A 22,340-nucleotide genomic window follows, 5' to 3' on the forward strand; every position below is an offset into this window, starting at 1 on the left:
AGGGAAGTACAATCTGGTGATGTTGTGTTTTGTTCATCATCACCAATTGCTCCTTTTTTACCTTAGAGGTAAACAAGCTGCATAGAAAAGCATTTACCTGTAAAACAATTCCATCAAAATTCAGTCAGGAATCTTTCCAGCACAGCAGAGGGGGATGCAGTACAGAGGACTTGTAACTCTCACTTTGGTTTCAAAGCCTTATCAGATTTGTCAGATTTTAGCAGTAGACTGGCACAGCTGCTAACTTTAGGCCATAAATTAACAAAACTTGCACCTGCAGTTTAGTCCTTTGATTAGAGCACCTGTGCCTGCCAGGGCAATACCGTTTCCCTGGCTTTAAATTACATTTTCTCTTCTACTGTGAGCATTAAACGTACTGAGTTCCAACAACGTGTAAAAAGTAATTTCTCAGCCAAGTCTTCCATGTTCAGTGGAAACAAAAATTCAGAGGAAAAAAAAAACCCAAAGAAGATTAAGCTTTTCACGATTTTAACATCTCCACTGAAACGGTGACCCATGACATGGTCTAAGTTATAGATGTTTCATAACCCTAGGGAACTCTCAAGCCATCAAAATTTCATTAGCTTCACAGCGGTCCCAGTACATTCTTAGGTTGGACTGCTGGCCTGCCTATTAATAAATAAATCAACTGTAATTCTTTTTAGTAGCTAAACTCTTTGTTGAAGTTTTATCAAACACCAGACATTCCTTGCATAATTTTAACTACTGCAGAATAATGTATTTTTTAACATATTCACAGTCTTCTTACACATGTGAAAACAAAACACTAACTTTCAGCTGATGGAGGACATTTTGGCACATTGTAATCAGATAATTGCCTTTCTAAAAAATTGTAAATATAAAATTTATTGAAAAGTGCACCAAATCTATAGTATCTCTGAAGCAGTCACCTCTTTGGTAACGTAAAGATACAACTTCCTATGGAAACAGTGTGTGCATGCACGCGTACATAAAAATGTATTTTCAAGATCATTAACCAAGGCTTTTACAAAAGGGTCAAGAGAATTTGTTTCACCACAGACCTGTCAAAATCACAGGACTGCTCAACAACTTATTCTAAATTGCTCTGCAGCTGAAATACCAAGCATTATTACACAGAAACTCCACTGCCAAAAGGTGGTAGGCAAGTACTTCTCTCTTCCTCTTTCAGAACTTGCCTCTGACTCAAAACAAATTTTCCAAGCATGACACAAGACACCTGTGAACACTGAGAGCTGTCTGCTCAGGTACCATGTAGCATTAAGTCCAACACAAAAGGAGGATCCCATTTGAGACAGCGGTTTTGTGCAGGCATCTTCATGCAGAAACAGCCACCAGCAAAAAAATAAGTATGAATAACAGCAAATTATAGCTTTGGTTTTTCTCTCTCAAACTCAATTTAAAATAATCAACAGGAAGGACTAAACTTTATTGCTTGTAGTTTAAATTAAAAGTGCATTAATTTTTCAAGGATTTCCATACATACATACCTACATAGCTGATTCCCACAATGTGTTACCGTCATTGCTGGAGGACAGCAATAAAATTGCTCTAATTTTTGTACAGCCAAGCAGACAGGTTTAATAAATTAATAAAATGACATGTAGACATGTAGGCAATAGTCATCACTAATTTTCATTCTTACTCATTTTTCTTTATTCCTCTTTTGAAATTTTCACATAGACAGTCATGAAGTTAATAGAAGAATTGTTTTAATTCTAGCAAAGCTGAAAATCTTCTGCAAATAAAAAGTTACGATTGGTACAGTTAGCATTTAACACCACATTAGATCTGTTCATAACCTCAAGAGGAGGTAAAAAAACCTTGAAAAGCTTTAAAAATGAATCAGTCAATTCTATTAATCTATTTTCATTTAAACTCTGAGACTTAATATACAATGGTCATACCCCACATCCTACAAAGCTGCTAAGATTTTTGTTGCAGATTTTAATTGCATGGTAATCCAGTCCCCCAGGCACATCAAAGGCCACATGTCCCTCTTCACCACAATTCCAATTGCTCTCATCAGCTAAGAAGTTTAAAGCACAATCAAATTTCTTTTTCAATCACATGAGCCCCATTAATAAGCTATTCTTTGAGTTCACTCATCCATTCTAAGATTCTGCAACTTTTCCAGGACGTCTTGAAGAACAGTTTACAATGAAACTTTTGAATGCAAGCTAGCCTGGGGAACAACTTTATCACCACTTAGCTGTTTCCCAGAGGGTAACAGGTGACATGGCCTGAGATAATACAGAACTAATATTTTTTTATGATTCAACTATTTCAAAATTACAGCTAAAGCATCACATCCAGAGGTTGCATTAATTAGGACTGGTGCTGAATATTGACTTTTGTGGGAAGAGAAAAAAAAAAAAAAAAGAAGGTAAATAATTCAAGGCCATTCCTTTAATGATTTTAAAATTACTGAGTGTCAGCCAAAACAGCAAATAAACATTAATTTATATATGGGCATATGCATAAGAACTTACCATTTTCACTGTCGGACTTGTTTTCATGTTCGGTATCAGTCAGAGTGAGGGCTGAGTTGGAACGGCTGGACAGACAGGAACTGCGCCCTGATTTGACCCCCCTGCCCCAAAGTCTCATGGCATGCTCTGGAGACATCACTCCTTCATTTTCAGTATCAGCATCTGACCCTGCACTGATAGAGTAACCTCTGTGGGGGAGCCCCATTTCCGCACAAAATGCCAGTCCTCGACGAGCTGCTGGTTCACAAACTCCTAACTGCCTTAGGGTAAAATTCTGTCCTGATTAGGGGAAAAAAAGATAACAAAAGATGAGACATTTTTAATTATTTTATTTTAAAGAATTTAAAAGTAAGAACTCTTCATGTGTATAATTGTCTCAGATATCATATAAGGTGTTTTGTCAAAACTCCACCTGTATTACAATCAAATGGATTCTTTTGTCTCCAGCTCTCAGCAGTATTTTGTCAACTGCTTGAACACATCAAAAGTGATTCTGGGTAGCAAATAAACTAAACAGAACCTCCTAACTAAGAAAAGCCAATTCAGTACATGGAAGAGTTAAAAAAAAATTATAAACTTTTTCTTCTTTCAAAGAAAAATTATTTTTAAAAGCATAAAAGCACTTAAGGTATTTGTCGGAATTTTTACGTGATTGGTTTTGGGGAGGGTCTTTTGTTCTTGTTAGAGGCCAAAGCAAGAGGCTATTTTCCCCATAAGAATGCCACCTAATGTGACAATGGAAAAGCTAAGGAGGAACAAAATTCACCTTGTTTTTATTTGATTTCTCTGCCCTACTTTAATAGGCAAATACAAATAAACAGAAACATGGCCACCTGTTGCTTGCAAGTACTACAGCAAAATTGTTATTTTTCATGTCATTGTATCTTGAGATGCATTATGCACTTTTACTGCTGAAGCAGAATCTGTGCATTTTAGCAGAATTTTAGTCTGTTTTGGGGCAGAGCAGGAGACCTAAGTGAATCCCAATGATTGTATTAATAAATTAGGTGCAATAAACTTGTGACACTTCAATAACTTAGAGTGTCTAAATTATGCGACACTCAAAAATGACTGCCTTTTTAATGGCTGTGTCTTCATCCTACTTTTATGTCTGTAGATTTAAGACATTTTATGATATATAGACACTTGGCAAGCTCCTTTGCAAACCTGTATCTATAATACCTTTCCACCCTAGCCCACAATTATTTCACAGCTCTGGGAACAAATTAGGACACACATTCAATTTTTGAATCTGACAGGCATCCTAATTTCTCCTTAATTCGTCATTTGACATAAAAACACACTAGCAACATAAGTAAAGCTTATAATACATCAAGAACAGAATTCTATACACGAGAAAGAAACAGAATTGCAGAAGTATGAATACAGAAATGCAAATAATTCCTGAAATATTAAGAGTTAATGCACTGGTCATTGACTTTTAAAAAGTGATCTGGTTAATTATTTTATTCCTGCAGTCACCTGAAGATGCTGCTGCAAGGTTCTTCACAGTCAGAACCATAAATCAATTCTGACAATGACTTTCATAAATAATGAAAATCAATTACTACAATTAGGTACAAATCAAACTACTTATTATGCAGCTGTGAATAGACATTTGAATGAAAATATAGCTGGGGAGGTAAATATAAAGGAGTAAGCATACCTATGACTATGTCTGAACAGTGTCAAGGGTATAAGAAAGGGGATTATCATGGAGACTGATAGTATCTTGTAATTTTTTAAAGCTGTCATGCCATGTGAATTCCCAGGTTTTATGAGAGCTGAAACTAATCAGCGAAGGAAACAGGCCAAACAAACCGCCCAGTGGTAACAGGGTCAGAGCTGAAAGTAATAAATGTCTAAAATGCTTATTATGTTGAATTTTTGTAGATATATGCTAAGGGTGAAAGTTTAGAACACTGTTTTATGCATTTGGGTCATTAGTATGTGAATGTACATTTTCAAACAGTTGCCTAAAATCAGATACAAATCCAGAAGAAGCCTCTGTGGATACGCTGTGCATATGCAGTGTGTGTATACAGGTGTCTCTACACACATATAGAGCAGATAAGGTCTAAACACAGTCACACATGCAGCATCTTATTTATTTTAAAAAGAGCATTTTGAGAAGCAAAATGGAAAGAGATATTTTGACCAAAGAAAGGTTACTTGAGTCAGTAACAAAACCGCTGTTGACTCCAATGTGACAAGGTGTTATGGCTATGGTCCCCACAGGCTCATGGTGCTGAGATGAAGGCAAGGAAGGATGCAGACAGACACAGCCACTGCCCCCTGAGCCACTCAGAGCAGCTGCAGCAGCAGGAGAGCATGGCAGCCTGCAGCTCCTCCAGCATCCTGCTCCACAAGCCCCCTGCTCCCCCCGCTGACAAAACGCCCTTTCACACAGGCACAGCCTTTCAGGCACAGCAATTTGGAAAGACTATTACACAAACACTTCTTTTTTTATCATAAATACTTAAGAGAAACTACCTGAGGCATTCCAGAACATCTTCAGGAGCATCGTAGGAGACTTGGTCTCAGGCATAATATACAACCTACCATCTATTAATGGATTTTTAAGTTTACTATAGCCCGTCTCCACGTAAAATATCTTCTTTTCCCCTCTCTTGTGAATGGCAAAAAACCTCACAAAATGGCATTGCACAGCCAAAACAGAAAAGGGGGCCTGGTTTGAATACTGCCCTCTCATCCCATTCAATATATTAGAGCTTTTCACTACGCTCAAAAGTTTTACAACATAGCCCAGAAATGTTGTAACAGCTTTAGAATCATCAGGCTACATAATCTTCTGACCTAAAGCCTTCCTAAGAGCTTCACTAAGAGGATTGTAGTCCATGTAAGTTGCCTACACAAATGAAAAAAACAAAACAAAACAGACCCCAAACAACCTACAAAACCCAAACTGAGAAGTTGACATGGAAAAATAAAAATGTTTATTTATGAAGAAATTCAAAAATTCAAATCCCAAAGGAAATCATACAGATGCGATAGAAAAATTTTACATAGTCTTAAGGTTTCTGAACAATGAAAACAGGAAACCTTCCAAGATCTAGGGGAAGCTGAATACAGCTGGGCTGCAAACCTAGAGGGTAACAGACTAGTTGGGAACTTTTACCTGATAATGAACACTATGAAATCAAATTAAAAGCTGAAAAAGAGGTTGCATTAGCGCAGTGAGAAAAAAGAGCACGAAGTGAGGATGTTCTTTTTGTGTTCATAGAGTTTCTAATTAATCTTTCCAGAATTACTTCCATGTGAGGAATTTACTCAATGGCTTCTTACACTTTGATATTTGCAATTTCTCCCACTGACAGTAAGTGCCTCAAGAGTTCACAAAGACTTAAAAACAGCTTGGCCATTATAATGAACCAATTCCTCAGAAAAAACTGGAGGTATAGAATAAACAGGTACCATAATGCTTTGTGGGTTTTTTTTTCCTTTCCTTTAAAAAAATCATGAAGTGAAAAGTAGAAAAAAACTCAGACACATTTTAAGGAGACTTGTTCTGGAGACACCTTTGAGGGTTTTGGACTATTTGGGATGATATGTCATGAAGTTAAGTTTTAAAAACTGACAATAATGCTCTTTACTTTACCAGTCAACTATTAGATGCTGCATTTCTCCTGGCTAGGAATATCAATTTATGGGTATTCTAAGGATTGCTGACATCTTCCTCTTGTGCAGACAAGAGCAAAACTAATTAATTAATAACTCTAAAACAACTTCCTAAAACTTGTGCAGCAATCACTGTTAAAAACAGCATTTGCCAACAGTGACCATACACACTGACCTGTTATGTTGCAACTTTCTGTGTAAGCAGTGATCCATGTAGGATTGTTGCACCTCCTTAACTACATCAGTTATACAAAATCGGATACCAACTTACTTTCAATACATATATGCCTATATATAGAATTATTGTTCTTAAAAGATAATGTGCATATATATTTCTCTGTCAGAATAACACAGGTTACATAATCTCGATTTTTTTTTTGTTTAATCAAATACTGCTATAGCAAAGTTTGACATGTACAGAAATGGTGTAGTTCTTTATAAAGCTATAATTTAAAAGCTGGAATTAAATGGAAACTTGCTGCACTTGTGCTACCTTTGTTTCCCCCACCTATTTTGGGGAAGTCCTTCAAAGACCTCTGTAATAGCTTAAGCTTCAAGATGGAAATGTTATCTGTGGAAACAGGTTTTTGAAGAGGACTACCAAACAAAAGAAAAGGTCCTGTGGTTCTTCATTTGTCAATGTCTGCTTTAAGTTAGATCTATACTAAATATAAACACAGAGATATTATCTTAAAAACCATGAAATGGTGAAAGAATCAAACAGAAGGAATGAACAAAAGTTGCCAAAAGAAAATTTGTCAGCATCTCCAACCATCAGCACTGTCCTCACTAATTCATTAACCACTGATAAATTGACAAGTCAGGTTTTAGCAACAATAGACCATAGAAAAAAAAAATGTGAAAAGCCTCCAAAGGACCTGCCTAGTTAGCATAAAAATACACCCAACTTCCTTAGCTTTTAAAAAGAGGAATTATAGCTTGTCTTTGCTGACTTTGGTTTTGTCCTAACACGAGGGACACAGTACCAAAAAGGCAGAGATCCCAAACACATCCAAGTTCATACTTTAAATTCTGGTCAGTTTGGCCCTTAATAATGTTTCATGCCATATCTGCTTCTCTGCATCATTGGTTACTTGTCAGTCCCCTTTCTAATCTATTCTTCCTTTGTATTTTATCTTCTTCTACCTGCCTAAAACACATTTGAGGCATTCAAAAATCAAGCACATTTTCCATATAATAACTGTGTGACAATGCATGACAAAAATACTTATGCCAAACTTAGTAAAACTCTGAAATATCTAAAGTTGTACAGATGCAAAACAATGATCATGGTCCTTATGAGAACCAAACTTCTCCCTTACATTTCCTTGACTAGCTACTAAATCCTATTTTTTTTTTAATTAAGAGTAGTTTCATTTCTTTAGAAAGCAAATGAGGAAAAAGAACTTTCTCTAGTTTTTATTTTCTGTCTGCAGATTACTGTATACAAATACATCCTCAACAAAAGAACATTTATTATGTAGATTATTGTATAAGCAGCACTGGTATCAAAGTGTTCCTGCAAGGACCATACTGTTTTCTGCTACTCTGATAATGGGAAAAGCAATTACTTCCTTTTTATTTCATATTTAGACACTATTTAGGGAACACATTTCTCCTATTGTAGCTCTTTATGCAGAGCTCACACTTACAATGAGGTCACTTGCAAGGAAATAAATGTACAGCAGGATAACAAATTTGCTGAAAATTAGTGGATAAAGACTTTTTTTTTTAATAGCAAAACAGATACCTTAGATGGTCTAGAAAACTCTGACAAGAACAAGCACTGTCTCCAGAAGTCAGAATGTTAGGTGGGTAGAATGCAATTGCACAGAAGAGAGAATGACTAACAGATTGTCACATAAACTTCACAATATATTTAGTAAAAGGGAGTTTTCAATGCTGTACGTGCAGAATTCTGTTCACTAGGATGCAAGAGCAATGAGCTTTGCCTATGTCAACGTTTTCTTTCTGATTTGGTGTAGTATTTTGTTGTTATTACTTCAGCCCGATTTCTGCTCTTGTGAAAATTATCTGTGAAATTTAAACCATCCTAATCCACTGTATCACATTTTCCTCCTGTTCTTAATTCTTGTGTTTTTCTTTTCACTCATCACAACCATCTTCCTGGTCACCTTTTAATCTCTTTTTCTTGACCTTTCTGCTCTATTCACTTTTCCATCTTAACCTCCTTTTCTTGTCATTATCTGATTTAGAGTGGAGCTGTAAGATTCATATGAAAGACAGTTGCTCCTCTAATGCATCCAGCAAAATACATTATAAGAAAGAGCATTGAAATGCATTAAATCTCATGAAGTGTGGATATAATTTTCAAATGCTTGTTATTCTCAACAAACATTAATTACAGTTCTCACATTCCTTATAAAGGCATTTGGGGACATAACTATGGGCTTGGTGACTTCTAAAAATGTTAGTGCCAGATACTGTGAATTCTCTGAGCTCTACTTATTGTGCTACTCTTACTAGAAGAGTTTTATGCAAGAGTCAAAACCCAAGTCAATTATTGGGAAAAAAAGTAAACATTCACACATACATATTTGCTTATTTGTGGGAAATAATGTATTTGAAATAAAGTACTTGAAATCAAGTATTTCAAACTTGATAAGTGATTTTATTACTACAGAATCACAAGGAAACATTAATTGAAAAGATAGCCTGGGAAAGTTTTTATTTTCAGATGTAGGAAAGAATTTATGTGTATGAAACATAGACATCTTCTTGTCACTGGTCTACCAAATTATGGTTCAAACATGCAGACTCTCCTGTGCAATATGGGAAACTCATAATTTTATTCCCTGTTAGGCCTGAGGTGGCAGGGGATCTGCAGTCCTAATCCTCAGACTAGAATATAAGAAGCATTTCTTAAACCAGTATAAGGATAAAGGGCCTATTCATCAAGCACATCTGAAGTTACCATAGAGTAAGATTAAAGCCAGCTGAAGATAATTTCACAACTGCACAATTCAAAGCTGTGAAGCAAACATGTTCCACTAAATGAATTAATAATTTAAACATTATGGTTCCAAATTTGTGGATTTTATATTAAAATCTGATTTTATAACTATGATTATACAATATACAAACTAAATTAAGAGAAACCAGCACAGCTGTTCCAATCATGGGCTGCAAGAGGTGAAAAAAAAAGGATTTGTGGATTTAGAAAATAAATACAACTCCATGAGGAGCAAAGAACACAACATTTTGATCACAAGCAGAATGACACTATAGACAGTTTAGGCCTTTATCTTAATCTTTGGATCCTGGGACCACAACATCAACATTCGAGCATCCATTTATTACAAAATTAGAATTATAAAAAGCCTAAATTTGATAGATGTGAAGAAAATATGACCCCAGGGTAAGCAATGTAGAGATGATGGATATCCAGTCTGCAAGGAGCCTACAAAGACAGATCTGACAGGTATGAAGTGCCACATTAAGGCCAGTATGGTGCTAATGACATGACATCCAGCTTGAAATGGGAAAGGAATGTGAGGACGAGGGAGGCAGCACAAAGACATGCACGCAAACTGAAGCTCAGGTTTACTGCTATTCTTCCATACAGGGGGGGTGAGAAAACTCTACTATTATTTATGACTTTACATGAGGGAAAACTTATCTGCCTCCACAAGTGACCAGATGGACTGGACCCAGAGGGATATGTCTCTCAGCAGAGTAGAAAACTCAATTACTTCTACAGGCTATGAACTGGTACAAAGTAAAACCCCAACGTGCCTATTTGAAGCCACCCATACATTTCAGTTTGTGGAATTTCATACAGAAATATTCCACATGTATGTGAATTGACTCTTCAATGCATGAACAGAATGAAGTGCTCAGAACGTCGCTGTAGCTAAAAGGAAGCAACAACACAGAATACTGACACAAAAATTTCTGCAGAAATGAAAACCTCTTATTCCTTCTATCACTCACACTTCCCATCACAATCCACTCTGTGAACCCCCAAAATAAATGTAGTGTAGCAATGTTTTAATTTAGATGTTCTAGCAAAATTTCCATTATGCTAAAGACATGAAAAGATTTACCACTCAGAAATACTTATAGCACTATCAAAAAACCTAAAAAAAATAGAAAAAAATGGCCAAAAAACACAGCCTGAAGCAAACGTGTTCCCTTGGCTCTGCCATTTCCTTTTTCGGCTTTAATAAGCTCAGTAACACCGAGTACTGGCTCTCAAGTCTGTAAGTTGACACTTTACAAACTAATTTCAGAAAGCATCAAGGAACTTTCTGAGAAATTACCCCCATTTTACATCTCTGCTTCACTTGATGCATTTATTTGCCAGTGATGGAATAAGCAATCACTCACAGCTTGGCCTCCAGCCCTGACTCTCAGCCCTAAGCACTAAATCAACAGAGAGGAGAGACAGGACTTTTCAGCCTCTTTCATTCCTCCCCTCATCCCATCTCCAACTGCACACTTTCCTAGCTTTATCCTCTCTGCAGATGTTAACATACTGAAGTCATCTTTCATAGCCATGCATGAGATCCATTCATCTCCCCAGTCCACCGTTTAGTTTTTATTATGAACAGAAGCAGCACATACATCTCAGTATATGAGCTATGGAAAGATATAAAAGCAGTTATGGACCCTCTACAGTATCTTCCTTTCCATGAGGCTGAACCTCCTTGGAAGGCCTCTTGCTCACCTTATAAATCCTTAATCATTATGATCAAGAACTTAATTCTCCTATTTTGCAACTGCACTAGTTGAAGACAAGGTTTCTACTCTGTGGACTTGTAGTGGCTGTGTGGAACTGCCTGAACAAGCAGTCTGCTGCCAATAACCAAGGCTGATTTGTCCCTGGAGAATCACAATTACCTTTTGTCTCTAGATCTCTAGCTCATCTACAGGCCATGACCCACAAGGGGCCAATTTCACCTAGATGAATACCTTAGAGCATGTGTGCATATCACTGAGCATGAACTAAATATACACTCCTAATCAAATAAAAGTGAAATGTTTTTCTTCATACCACTTTGCAGCTAATAGAAGAACTTTAAAAGTCAACATATCCTTGTCACCTGGAACCTGAAAACCAATTAGCTTCTTATTGTTGCTTTAAGAAGTTACTAGTATAGCAATGAGAGATTATAATACTACTTAGCACTTACAGTGCTTTTCATCTTCAAAGCATTTTTGCAAACATAAACTAATTAATCTTCCCAAAATGCCTGTGAGGTAGGTAGGTGTTATTATTCCTGTATTACACAAGGTAAAAAAAAAACCAAACACCTCTGGCAGAAGGTTATGTGCTTAGCTCAAGGCCACAAAATTATCCAGAACATACTGGCACCATATGCTGCTTACAGAAGTTACCCACTGAAATCAGGCAGACACTGCAGGTGGCCATGTTTTAGCATAACAAAAAAGGATCTGTCATGATGACAATCAGGACACATCCTACACTGCAGCCAGGAAACATAGAACACTAATTCTAATATCTGCCTTAGATTTTCAGAGACAGTGCTTGCCCCGTCACTGAATGGTAATTAATTTGCTCATTGAGAGATCACAAAGTCACTATTGTATTATTTCATGTCTTCATATAAATACCTTGCAAAGCAAGCTGATTCAGTTCTATTGACAAGTACACTACTCAATAGGCAAAATCAGCTCCTCAATAAAGCCCAGGTAGTGGAAAATCAAAACTTCTTTAGGTATCCATCCTTCCACTGCTTCAGACAGGTAAAAGAACTCAAACTTTAGGTTTAAAAACATGACAATTAAAATCCTTTCATCCTACAGTTGACATTTACTGTGACTGAAAAGATTAAACATTTTGCTATTCAAATGATTCATTTAGGGCAGCTAGTATTTAAAGCAATAGACTTTGGAGTCATATTACATCAGGATAGTAGTTGCAATTAAGGTACTGGTTTCTAAGGTCTTAAAAATGTATCCTTGACACTGTTTAATATCTTATGTAATAAAATAAAATTGTCAAAGCATACAAATCACTGTTTCAGGTCCCTCTTTCACTGAATGGTGATATTTTTCTAGCACCTAAATCTAATTTTTATGGGAATAGCAGTTGAACAATAGCTGTGATATATCCACAGACTGTAATATACTGCACATGGCATTACTTTTTAGCACCCAGGAATGAGTTGTCCAGCATACTGTGAAGGAAAGGAATTCTTTTTCTTTACTTATTTGGTACATTCACCCTCTCTTCTAGCAGCTTCAGGGAGGTATTAGGGAATTTAATCTAATTTAGGCACTTAAGATTCCAGAAGAGTAAAGGTACAAAAGTGTGCATAGGAATGGTTTCTCCTGAAAAACTGAAAGGGATAGAATGAAATTAAATTGATCTTGAGACTTGGCTGACAGTGAACTGTTGTGATTGATAAACACAATGAAGTCATTCTTGCTGCCATCTGAGACGACCAAATAACTTTATCTGTAGTCTAAATCATATTTAACTCAAACTTCCAAAGAGTAAAGATTTAACAAAACCTGCACTTCCTCCTCAGGTCTTCTAATAGAAAAAGGTGTTCTACAACTTAGCTTTCCAATTTACACAGTTGGCAAATAGTGCTGTGACGATTTTGTAAGAAAATACGAACATGCACAAACCTGCACTGAATTCTGCCACCCGTGCCTGTGGGTCAGCTTCTGTCCTGTGCAAAATCTCACTGACATGATACATGGATCTCTCTGCAGTGCAGTACCACTACACAGTTCTAGATTACAGAAGTCTTTGAAATGGAATAATGACTACTTGAGAGCTATTTAATAGTCCCCTATTCCCTTTAACATACATCCGATGGTAAATAAAACACAGTTTTTACATGTCTGCATTTTTCTTACTAAATTAATACAAAGTTTTTCAGTTATTGTGAGTGCAGGTTTGATTCATGGTCTCTTTTCAGTTATATTAATATTGTTAAAATATTACTCAATCTTTTTTTCCAAATGCAATTTTAAAAACACTGCTTACTTTCCGTATTTGTACCGTCCTTCCCACCCACACTGTGGTCATGCCACACTTTCAGATATTTTTGCATAGCAGTCTCCTATGTACTTAATATCATTTCACACAGGAAGTGATATTTATTTTTTAAATACGGGAAGTTTTCTCTGTACAACAGAGAAATTCAAGTTCATACTGTCAGCTTTAATCTCGAATTGAGCAAGAGACTCGGGCATCATGAAATACCTAATCATAGAATCAGTCAGAGAATGGTTTGGCCTGGAAGGGACCTTAAAAATCATCTAGCTTTAACCCCTCACCAATGGCTCCAGTCTAACTACAAGCATTTAGAGTGTTGAATTCAAATAAAGAAGTACATTTAAATCAAGTAGAGGAACACATTTAAATCAGGCTGCTCTATACAGCTGGGTACTTCAAAGTATATGAAAACAGGTGTCATCTTCTTTGCTAACATATAAACAGGAGACTGTCATATCATCACACCTTTAAATTAAACAGTCTTTCATGGAGCTTCAGCCAATGTTGAGCATGAGATGACGTATCTTCTCAAAGATTAATACAAAATTGAGTGTCTTTCTTGAAACTACTTTTAAGAAAAAAAGGCTCTTGGCCTTCACTTACATGGCTGTCCTGTGAGGTTTATAAACAAAGAGAAAAGAAGTAACTAATTTAAAGGTTCTAAAAATAGTAATAATAATAATCCTCATCTAAAATATTTACAACAAAACCAGTTTTGCAACAGGTGAAGGCACTTGAGAAAAGGAAGACTGCACTATTTACTGAAAGCACATTGCCTAGATGTAGTTCCAATTTCCTAAAACAGCTTTCTTTCTCTTCTAGTCCTGTCAGTTGGGTTTCAAAAGTAACAAGACAGTCCTGAGTTGTATAATAATTTCATGTTCAAATACTTTACAATATGTTTTAAAGGCTGTTTTGAAAATTGTAATGACAAACATCTATATTTTTGAGCTCATATTCCTATTTATGTAATTAATCTAAAGCAACAGAAAATCAAAAATATCATTATACTTCAACAGGCAATTGGAGAATCTCTTCTCCACAAGAAAAGATCTCGTGGAATAAAGCTACCACTAAATCATGCACACCTATCTCCAGCAGCAGCAGCCCTTTTTTAATTCCTACCACTAGATTTCGGGAAAGAGGAAGCACAAAAACTTGTGCTTAAACAACTCAAGAAGAAGAGGCAGGAAAGTTCTGATTCACTAGCAGAAAGCTTTCCAGGGATTTACCCTAAAGTATCAGGCATAAAAAAGATACCGACATTTTAACTGTGAGCCAGCAGTGCCTTGACAGCCAGGAGGGCCAACCCTGTCCTGGGGCATCAGGCACAGCATCACAGCTGGGGATTGTCTGCTCTGCTCGGAGCTGGGGCAGCCTCGCCTCCAGTGCTGGGGACAGCTTTGGGCACCACAATGTAAGGAAGATGTTAAACTGCTGGGGACAGTGTCCAAAGGAGGCCAACAAAGATGTTCAAGGGACTTGAGGAGAAGCTGTATGAGGAGCAGCTGAGGTCCCTTGGTCTGTTCAGCCTGGAGGAGGCTGAGGGGACACCTCAGTGTGGTCTCAGCTTCCTCCTGAGGGGACAAGGAGGGGCAGGCACTGATCCCTTCTCTGTGGTGACAGGGCCTGGAGCTGTGTCAGGAGCTGTTTAGGCTGGGTATTAGGAAAAGGTTCCTCCCCCAGAGGGTGTTTGGGCAATGCTCTCAAGCACACAGTGTGACTCTTGGGGTGTGCTCCACAAGGCCAGGAATTGAACTCGGTGATCTTGATGGGTCTCTTCCAACTCAGAAGCATCTGTGATTTTATGATTTTAATTCCTCCACATTTGAGAGACTTGAGAATCTTACATAACTGCTCCAGTAACTTTCCAGCTGACACTGGAAATTTCATATTGTTGTTTTACGCTGTCAGGGCAGAAAGTGAAAACACTGGTCATGATTAACTTTTTTTAATTCATTCCCAATTAAAGGTATTTATTAAAGGTTGCCTTTTTTATTTACAGAATAACTTTCTGTTGAGTTTGGAGGCTGCCAATTACACTGTCAACAAAGCCACATATCTCATACTATTTCTAGGCAGAGGGGAAAAAAATTACCCACAGGGAAGCATCTTTTATATATTATTTAAAAACCTTTGAAATGACCTTGAAGACCTTTTCCACAAAATACTTCCAATGTCAGAAGCTATAAATTCTCAGTCAAAGATGAATCAAAGGAATACACTACGTAAAACAAGCCCTTTATTACCTGACCCTTTCAAACCTGCACTTAGTCCCCAAAGGGGCCAGACCAGTCTGCAGTACAGGAAGCCAATAAGCCATACAAAAAGAATTGAAAGGACAATGAGGGAAATTAAATGGGCCCAGAAGACAGTGCTGAGACCACTGAAAGGTGAAGAGGGTATTATCCATCCTACACTGCCATTTTAGGCCTGTAGACATGCAATTTGTTGCATATCAGGCAATATGTATTAGCTAAAAACTGTGCTTTTATGAAGAAAGTGAAAAGGAATAAAAATGAAACCCTAGTTCACCATCATATGTGACATGCCAGATCACATAAGTTCTTCCAGTTTGTTATTGCTATTTAAAAAATAATAATATTCTAGCAGGGCAATTAGTCTAGTTTATGAATTAATTAAATAAATCGTGCCTATTCTGACATAATTTCATCTCTAGTACTAAGACTGCCTACAGTACAGGTCTTAGAAAACTTCCTCTTGATTTTACCTCATTAAAGTAATGATGTCAAGGTGACTAATGACTTAAAAACCAGAAAACAGTGATAACCTGAAGTTTCAACACATCACAGAAACCAAAAATAAACAGCAGAAAGTAGAGTAGCAGCAAGCCTCAGTTACATGTACATAAGAGAAATATTTTTATTTCCCTTGCAAACATTAGTAGGCAAAGAAGTCAACACCATCTGCCCAGCTCTAATTTTAATGTAAAGTTATTCTAAATGGAACAGAGAAAATACATCAATGAAGAAAATGATTTAGATATTCTAAAATTAAAAATAAGGACAGTCTCACCAGGAGTAAGATTTCTAAATCTACTTTTGTTTCCACATAAAATAGGAGATAGCTTTAAAGAGAAAACTGAGTCATGGGTTTACATATCTCTTGGCCTACCTTTATCCTTTTAGATAGCTGGGCTACACTACTCTACGCATTTCATAACTTTTTTTTCTCTTTACATTAAGTAGCTTAGTTGGGGAAACGTAGAAGTATCAATTCCAGACATTAGAGTTTTGAATCCAAAAGTGAGGCATAAGTGCTCAACCCTAATTGGAGCAGAGTTCAATCACTTAAAATCCCTGAGATCTAAAGGGACCTCTTGAGATTATCTAGTCCAAACCTTGTGCTCAAGCACAGTCAGCTACAGTAAGGTACAAGACAACCATATTCAGTCAAGTTTTGAGTGTCTTGATGGATATTTAGACTTCTCATGTCACTCCAGTCCTGAACTCAAAAACTCAACAGTGAGCTTTAGCAACCTATTACTATCTGGTTATATATCAGAGATTACCACTAAAAAAATCATCCAACAAACCCAGAGACACAATTGTGAACTAATTTATCTTACTCACTGAACAGTGCTTTGTTACTGCCCCTGTAAGCTAAAATATAAAAGCGCTGAGCTAATGAATTATTTGTACACTCATCCATACATACTATGTTTCCACAAACCTATTCATAGGGCTTGGCCTTCTTGGAACATTTGTATTTGTCTCTTGTTTAATACTTTTTAAACTATTTACATTTTTAGATATAGTGGAATAGCAAACTTTTGGGCAATCTATTAATGAGCCAAATAACTGGGGGTCTATTTTTAAATTGTAAGGCCTGAATGCTTCACACTTGACTCTGCAATATTGTCACTGACCCACTGCCCAACACAGGCCATTTACTTCCTGTGCATCATATATTATTTATTCCAGAGATGGTACACAATGCTTCCCCATCTTTGTAAAACGTTTATGAAGATACAAGGGAAGTGTACTATGTGTGTAGAGTATTACTAAAACTGATGAAACTGGTGAAGTAACATACTATTCCTGCAGCAAGAATGCCTTGGAACTGATGAATTTTACATTCTGAATTCAAACATCTTGCCTACCTTGTCTGGTATACTCATCTGCTTCTCTGTGGACCAAATCTTTTACCCGGTTTCCATACAGCAACCTAGAGGAATCATGATCAAAAGCTTTCAAGGTTTCACTGGAGCTGTAAGACTTCTGAGTAGGCACTCTGCACTCCTCATTTTCTGCAGAAGAATTTGTATAGCGACGTTCCTTGTCCCGTCTGCTCTTTGTCAGGGAGCAATAAGGCCTACGTTCCTTCACATCCATACTTCATTCCTTCTCTGTGCACATCAGTCCAGCTTATTTGGAAGTCTTCTCTACATTCAGCTTACATTCACCTATAATAAAATTAGAAAGACAACCACTGATATGTTACAATGATCTCTAATTGCTGTAATTGATCCCCAACTGTCTGGAACAGAAAGAAAGAAAGATCTGCTCAGCAATGGGTGAGAAACACTTCTGTAAGACTCACCAGAGTTCCATGCATGAGCTACCCTGATCTAAAACAGCAGCAAAACAATTCTTGTGAAAAACATCAACACAATACTACTCAGTTTTATACAACAGATTAAAGGATCAAAAGCAGAGAGTGATTGGAGCAGAGAATGGATTGGAAAAATAGTAGTTTTTCAGCTTTAGGAATATGTTAGTTGCCTAAGGTCTATCTATAGGTAAGCTGTTTTTGTCCTTTTCTGAGAAGCCTGCATGCTTTAATGGCAATCTGGCTTTCTTCTGCATGTTGGAAACTTGTGGTTTTAATGTTTGGGATTTCATACTTTTTTGTATACTTAAAGACTTCTATAATTTTTATTGTAGCTTCAATTCTAAGAAAATTATTCTCATCAGAGAACATGTACACATAATTTCACAGCAAGCTACAGAAGCAACACAGGTGATGTGCAGGAAGGTTTACCCAAGCCAGTATGGTTTATGTAAGCTATGCTAGAAGGCAAGAAAATGTTTGATTTGTAAATGACAGTCAGAAATAGCTTTTTTCCTCCTCTAATTTTAAAGGAATATTACTGTAAGAATCATATTTCTATTACTATTTATTTTGTTTAATATTTCATTGACGTACTTTCAAAACAAGACTTCTCCATTTCATTTCTTGGATCCTGCACTCTCAACCAAAATATCTACATTTCTGAGAGAAAGAAAGCCTGGAAATTTTGCTTTTGTTTTTTAAAGAGAAGTGCTAAAATAAAGTTAAGGATATAATTTTTATCCTTAAACAGCTGAAAAAGTGTACGTGCATCACAGAGCAACACATATCACAAAGCAACAGCAAACTCCATTTGCACTATTTTCAGCAAAAATAAGGTTGCTTTATAACTCTTCACTTATTTAAACACTTAATATCAAACTAATTGGTTTCCACTCCTTAAAATATTTTAGAGAGTATTTAATTTACTACAGAGCCATAACTCAAGTTTGTGAATAAGAGCCAGTCCTTTATCATTTTGTTTTTCAATTTTCCAAAAAGCTTTTTTTCCATTTCTTGACCTATGTGAAGCTCAGCTTAGACCCGAGGATAAAGCTCCAAAGCCTTCCATTTAAGGAACTATAATCTTCTACTTTTATACTTTCAAATTTTAAGTGGTTAACTGTCCAAACAAACAAACAAAGAAGTTTTATAACACAACAGTTTATTAAATTTATGACTGTTAGGATGCTTGCATGCCCAGGTAGCACATCTTTCTAGCTTATATGAAACACTCCGATTTTAAAACATTTGATTTACTTATAAATGTAAGTACTTTCCAGGAAAAATCAGCTTACTAGACCTATTATAAATTCTCTGTTTTATTAATACTAAACTGAATTGCGATTTTTAAAAACAATTACTAAGAAGTACACATGGGAATTCCTTTGCAGTGTAAAGCCTATCTCCCCTTTCATCTAAGCACGTCAAGACTTTAAAGGATCACTAATTCCTGGTGTCTCTAAACTTCACCATGGGAAAACTGACACACACTATTTACCATCAGGACTGTTCACCAACAAAAAAAAAAATTTTTATTTTTATCCAAGTTTCAAAAACCCTTTATAATGTTGAAAAACAAAAAACAAAAAAAGTACAACAAAAGCCAAACCAACAACCCAAACTCTTATTTGCACAATACATGGTTACTATACCAAGCTGAAAATCCTCAAAGATTTAATCTATGCTGTAGCATGAAGTAGTACTGATCTGCTTCCCATGGAAGTCAATGAATTAAATAAAACTTCAAAAAGCAGTTCTCTGCATTATCTATTGCCTCTCTAGGCAAAGAATGAAAAGGTTAAAAAAATGCAAGCTGTTTAACAGCACTGCTTTATGGAGACACTTCAGCAGTGATTATCCTGCCAGAATAATGAGGACTACTGGATTATTTGTGGGCATTTTTGAAAAAAAAAACCAAACCAAAACAAACCTTTTAGGTTTTAAGAACATGATCTTTTTGAATCTGGCATTATACAAAACACCTGTTCACTTTCAGTAGCTTTTAACTTTAAATATTAATAGTATCTCTCAGCAAGTCTTAGGAAACACTTAACATCCTCAGGCTTGTGTCTTTGAATTTATTTCATCAGTGAATTAGTACACATATCTAAAAGAAGACAGAATAAAAGCTATTTTAAAGATCTGTCTACAAATAAACGTTCTTTACTGTGATCAGAAAACAAGCAGAAAGGGAGAAGACAACCATATTTGCAAAACACAGAAACAAATACCAGAATTAATGTTTAAGTAGGGTAAGTCAGCAGTGACAAGTCAAACAAAAGGAGACTTGCAGATGGCTTTACTTGATTTTTACTTCTCCCATTCCGAAACACCCCTTCTTTTTCCGTAGAAAATACCTCTCACACCCAAAAGAGAGAAATGTTTTCAATTATTGAGAAAATTATTTTAATAAAAAACCAAGCTGTCATTTACTGCATCTACTCAGCCCCTTTCTTTGAAAAATCACTACTAAAATACTAACAAGATTTCTCATTCAAATCTTCACTGACTTAAATGAACCACTGCTGCACAAATCTGATCATATTTCTTTTTTTTCTTCTGCTTCCTATAACATTAAAGCTTCATCTCAGGGTCTTGACGGGGATAGCCAAATGCACAGCAACTAATTTACAAAATCAGATTAAAATCTTAAACCAAAGAGAATTAAATTTATTTTGTGATGCATTATAAAACACTTGCCTTCATCTTCAAGGAATTTTTGCCCATATGTCAATATTTATGGTCTATAAAGGTTGCTTCACCCCAACCAAATGAAGTAATTTTCATAGAGCAATATTTACAAAGCTATTGAACTACTAACATACTCACAAAAGGATGTCAGTTCAGCAGTGCTATACACTGCTGCATATGTTATATTGCAATGCTAATGTAAAAAAGCCTGCATGAACTGCAGAAATAAAAAGATTTCACTGGTGCATGCCACTGCTTTGAGTTTCTGTGTAATAGTTTTGAAAGTATAAAAATTGAGGATGCTCATCTGTGTGCCTGTGCACAGGGATCTCCGTGACTCTTCAGTGATCTCTCCAGTGTTAGGGGCTCCTGGCTGAATGACACAGGAGGGTGTTCACTGATCACCAGGCTGACATCTCAGCTCTCATAGTCGTGCTCAGCCCATTTCTCTACACGGCTTAGCTGATTGCAGACTCAGAATCTACTTTCCCACTCTCACTCACCATTTTAAAAACAGCTTGAAACTATAAAGAGGAGATTCCCCATTTTAAAATTCATACTCAAATATTTCTTTCAACTTAATTTAGAAGAAAAGAAGAAGCAGAGAAACAATTCTCATTGCAATCAAATCACTGGGATCAAAGAGCTCATTCCCTTATGTGCCATTCAGCTACATTTAGCACCTTTAGCACAATATTTAATTTCCAAGTCTGATAATTTTTGTGCAATTAATAATTATATCAAATAAACAATCAAAATTCCTTCTTTTAGTTTAAGTGTTGCAGAGACACCAAGTTTAAACACTAAAACTGAGCATAAGGCATGTTCACACAGGAGTGTCAAAGCTACCACAGGAGCTTCAATGACTGATGCCTCAGACACAGACAAAGCTGACTGATGTCTGTTAGAAGATTTACACTGCATTTAAAATTTACCAGGACAGCTTTACATCACTTTCTCTTAGTCATCTATTGCACCCTGAAATAAAGCCAATGTAGTGAAAAAAAACAAACAAAAACAAACAAATCACAGTTACTTAATTTCTTTCTTTAAGAAATTCTTGATACTTAAGTTCTACACTCCAATACAGACATATTTTAATTGGTAAAATGTCAAAAAAGCATTAAGGCCATGTTACAGTGTTATCCAAAACACCCAGGTACAACTTGCCTGCCGGTATTTAAAATGTTATGGAAAAATATTGCATTTCATTCAACACCTTGAACTCTGAGTTCCTCAAAGGGTTGTTGCACTTTGGCAGCAGGATGGCAATCCTGCCTAAGGTACACAGTGCTCCCTCCCCATCTCTTGGGGAACTTGAAGAAACTTAGAGAAACTTCTCCAAGCATTAAACAAGATTCAGTGAACATCAATGTACCCAACTAAGAAGTCTAAATATACCTCAGTATTTTATGTCCTTTGATATCTAAAAATCTACAGGAGCATGAAATAGTAAACAAGTAAGAAATAAAATATGTCTGTTGCCAAAATGACAAGATAATTGTATAGAAAAGATGATGCAACTGCCTGGGTTGATTTATGGATCTAGTATAGTCCCTTTCAACATCTATATCCATTTTAGACATCTCCAAACATACAAAGCAAAACTGGAATTAGTTCTAAGAATAATGAGAGTCGTTAATATATACAGAGCTGGAATAGAAAATATTAAAAAATGGAAAGATAAAATTTGTACATTTCTCTGTTACAGTGGAACAGTAAGAGGGTTTGAAATACAAGGAAGCACAAGTGAGACATCTCCTCCTCAGTCTCAAGGAGGAGCAGCAGCAAGGAAAGCAGCATGCTGTTGGAGCAGAGCCCTTCTTCCCTCCTCGAGGCCAGCGAAACTGAGACAGAGAAGGAACTTGAATATTACATATCACAAATTTCCCTCCCAACATCTGAATCTAAAAACTTAGGCATTCCAAAGAATCAGAGTATTCCCA

General features: G+C 36.3%; 1 protein-coding gene across 26 annotated transcripts in view; it reads right to left on the minus strand.

The window, feature by feature from the left end:
• The window catches only part of TENM3 (teneurin transmembrane protein 3), a 1,293,899-nt gene that overhangs the window by 297,504 nt on the left and 974,055 nt on the right, over window positions 1-22,340 (minus strand). For 21 of the 26 annotated variants that reach the window (XM_088163549.1, XM_088163548.1, XM_088163550.1 and 18 more), the window contains 2 exons: window positions 17,252-17,554; window positions 2,493-2,771 (listed from right to left, as the gene is read on the minus strand). In XM_088163549.1, the coding sequence (XP_088019675.1) occupies window positions 2,493-2,771; window positions 17,252-17,483 (511 nt within the window). In that variant the 5' untranslated portion in view covers window positions 17,484-17,554. The remainder of the gene's footprint in view (window positions 1-2,492; window positions 2,772-17,251; window positions 17,555-22,340) is intronic. The other 5 variants (XM_088163567.1, XM_088163566.1, XM_088163565.1 and 2 more) reach the window with 2 other exon arrangements.

This window comes from Sturnus vulgaris, chromosome 4 (genome assembly GCF_052056855.1).
Source record: "Sturnus vulgaris isolate bStuVul1 chromosome 4, bStuVul1.hap1, whole genome shotgun sequence".
Classification (NCBI taxonomy): domain Eukaryota; kingdom Metazoa; phylum Chordata; class Aves; order Passeriformes; family Sturnidae; genus Sturnus; species Sturnus vulgaris.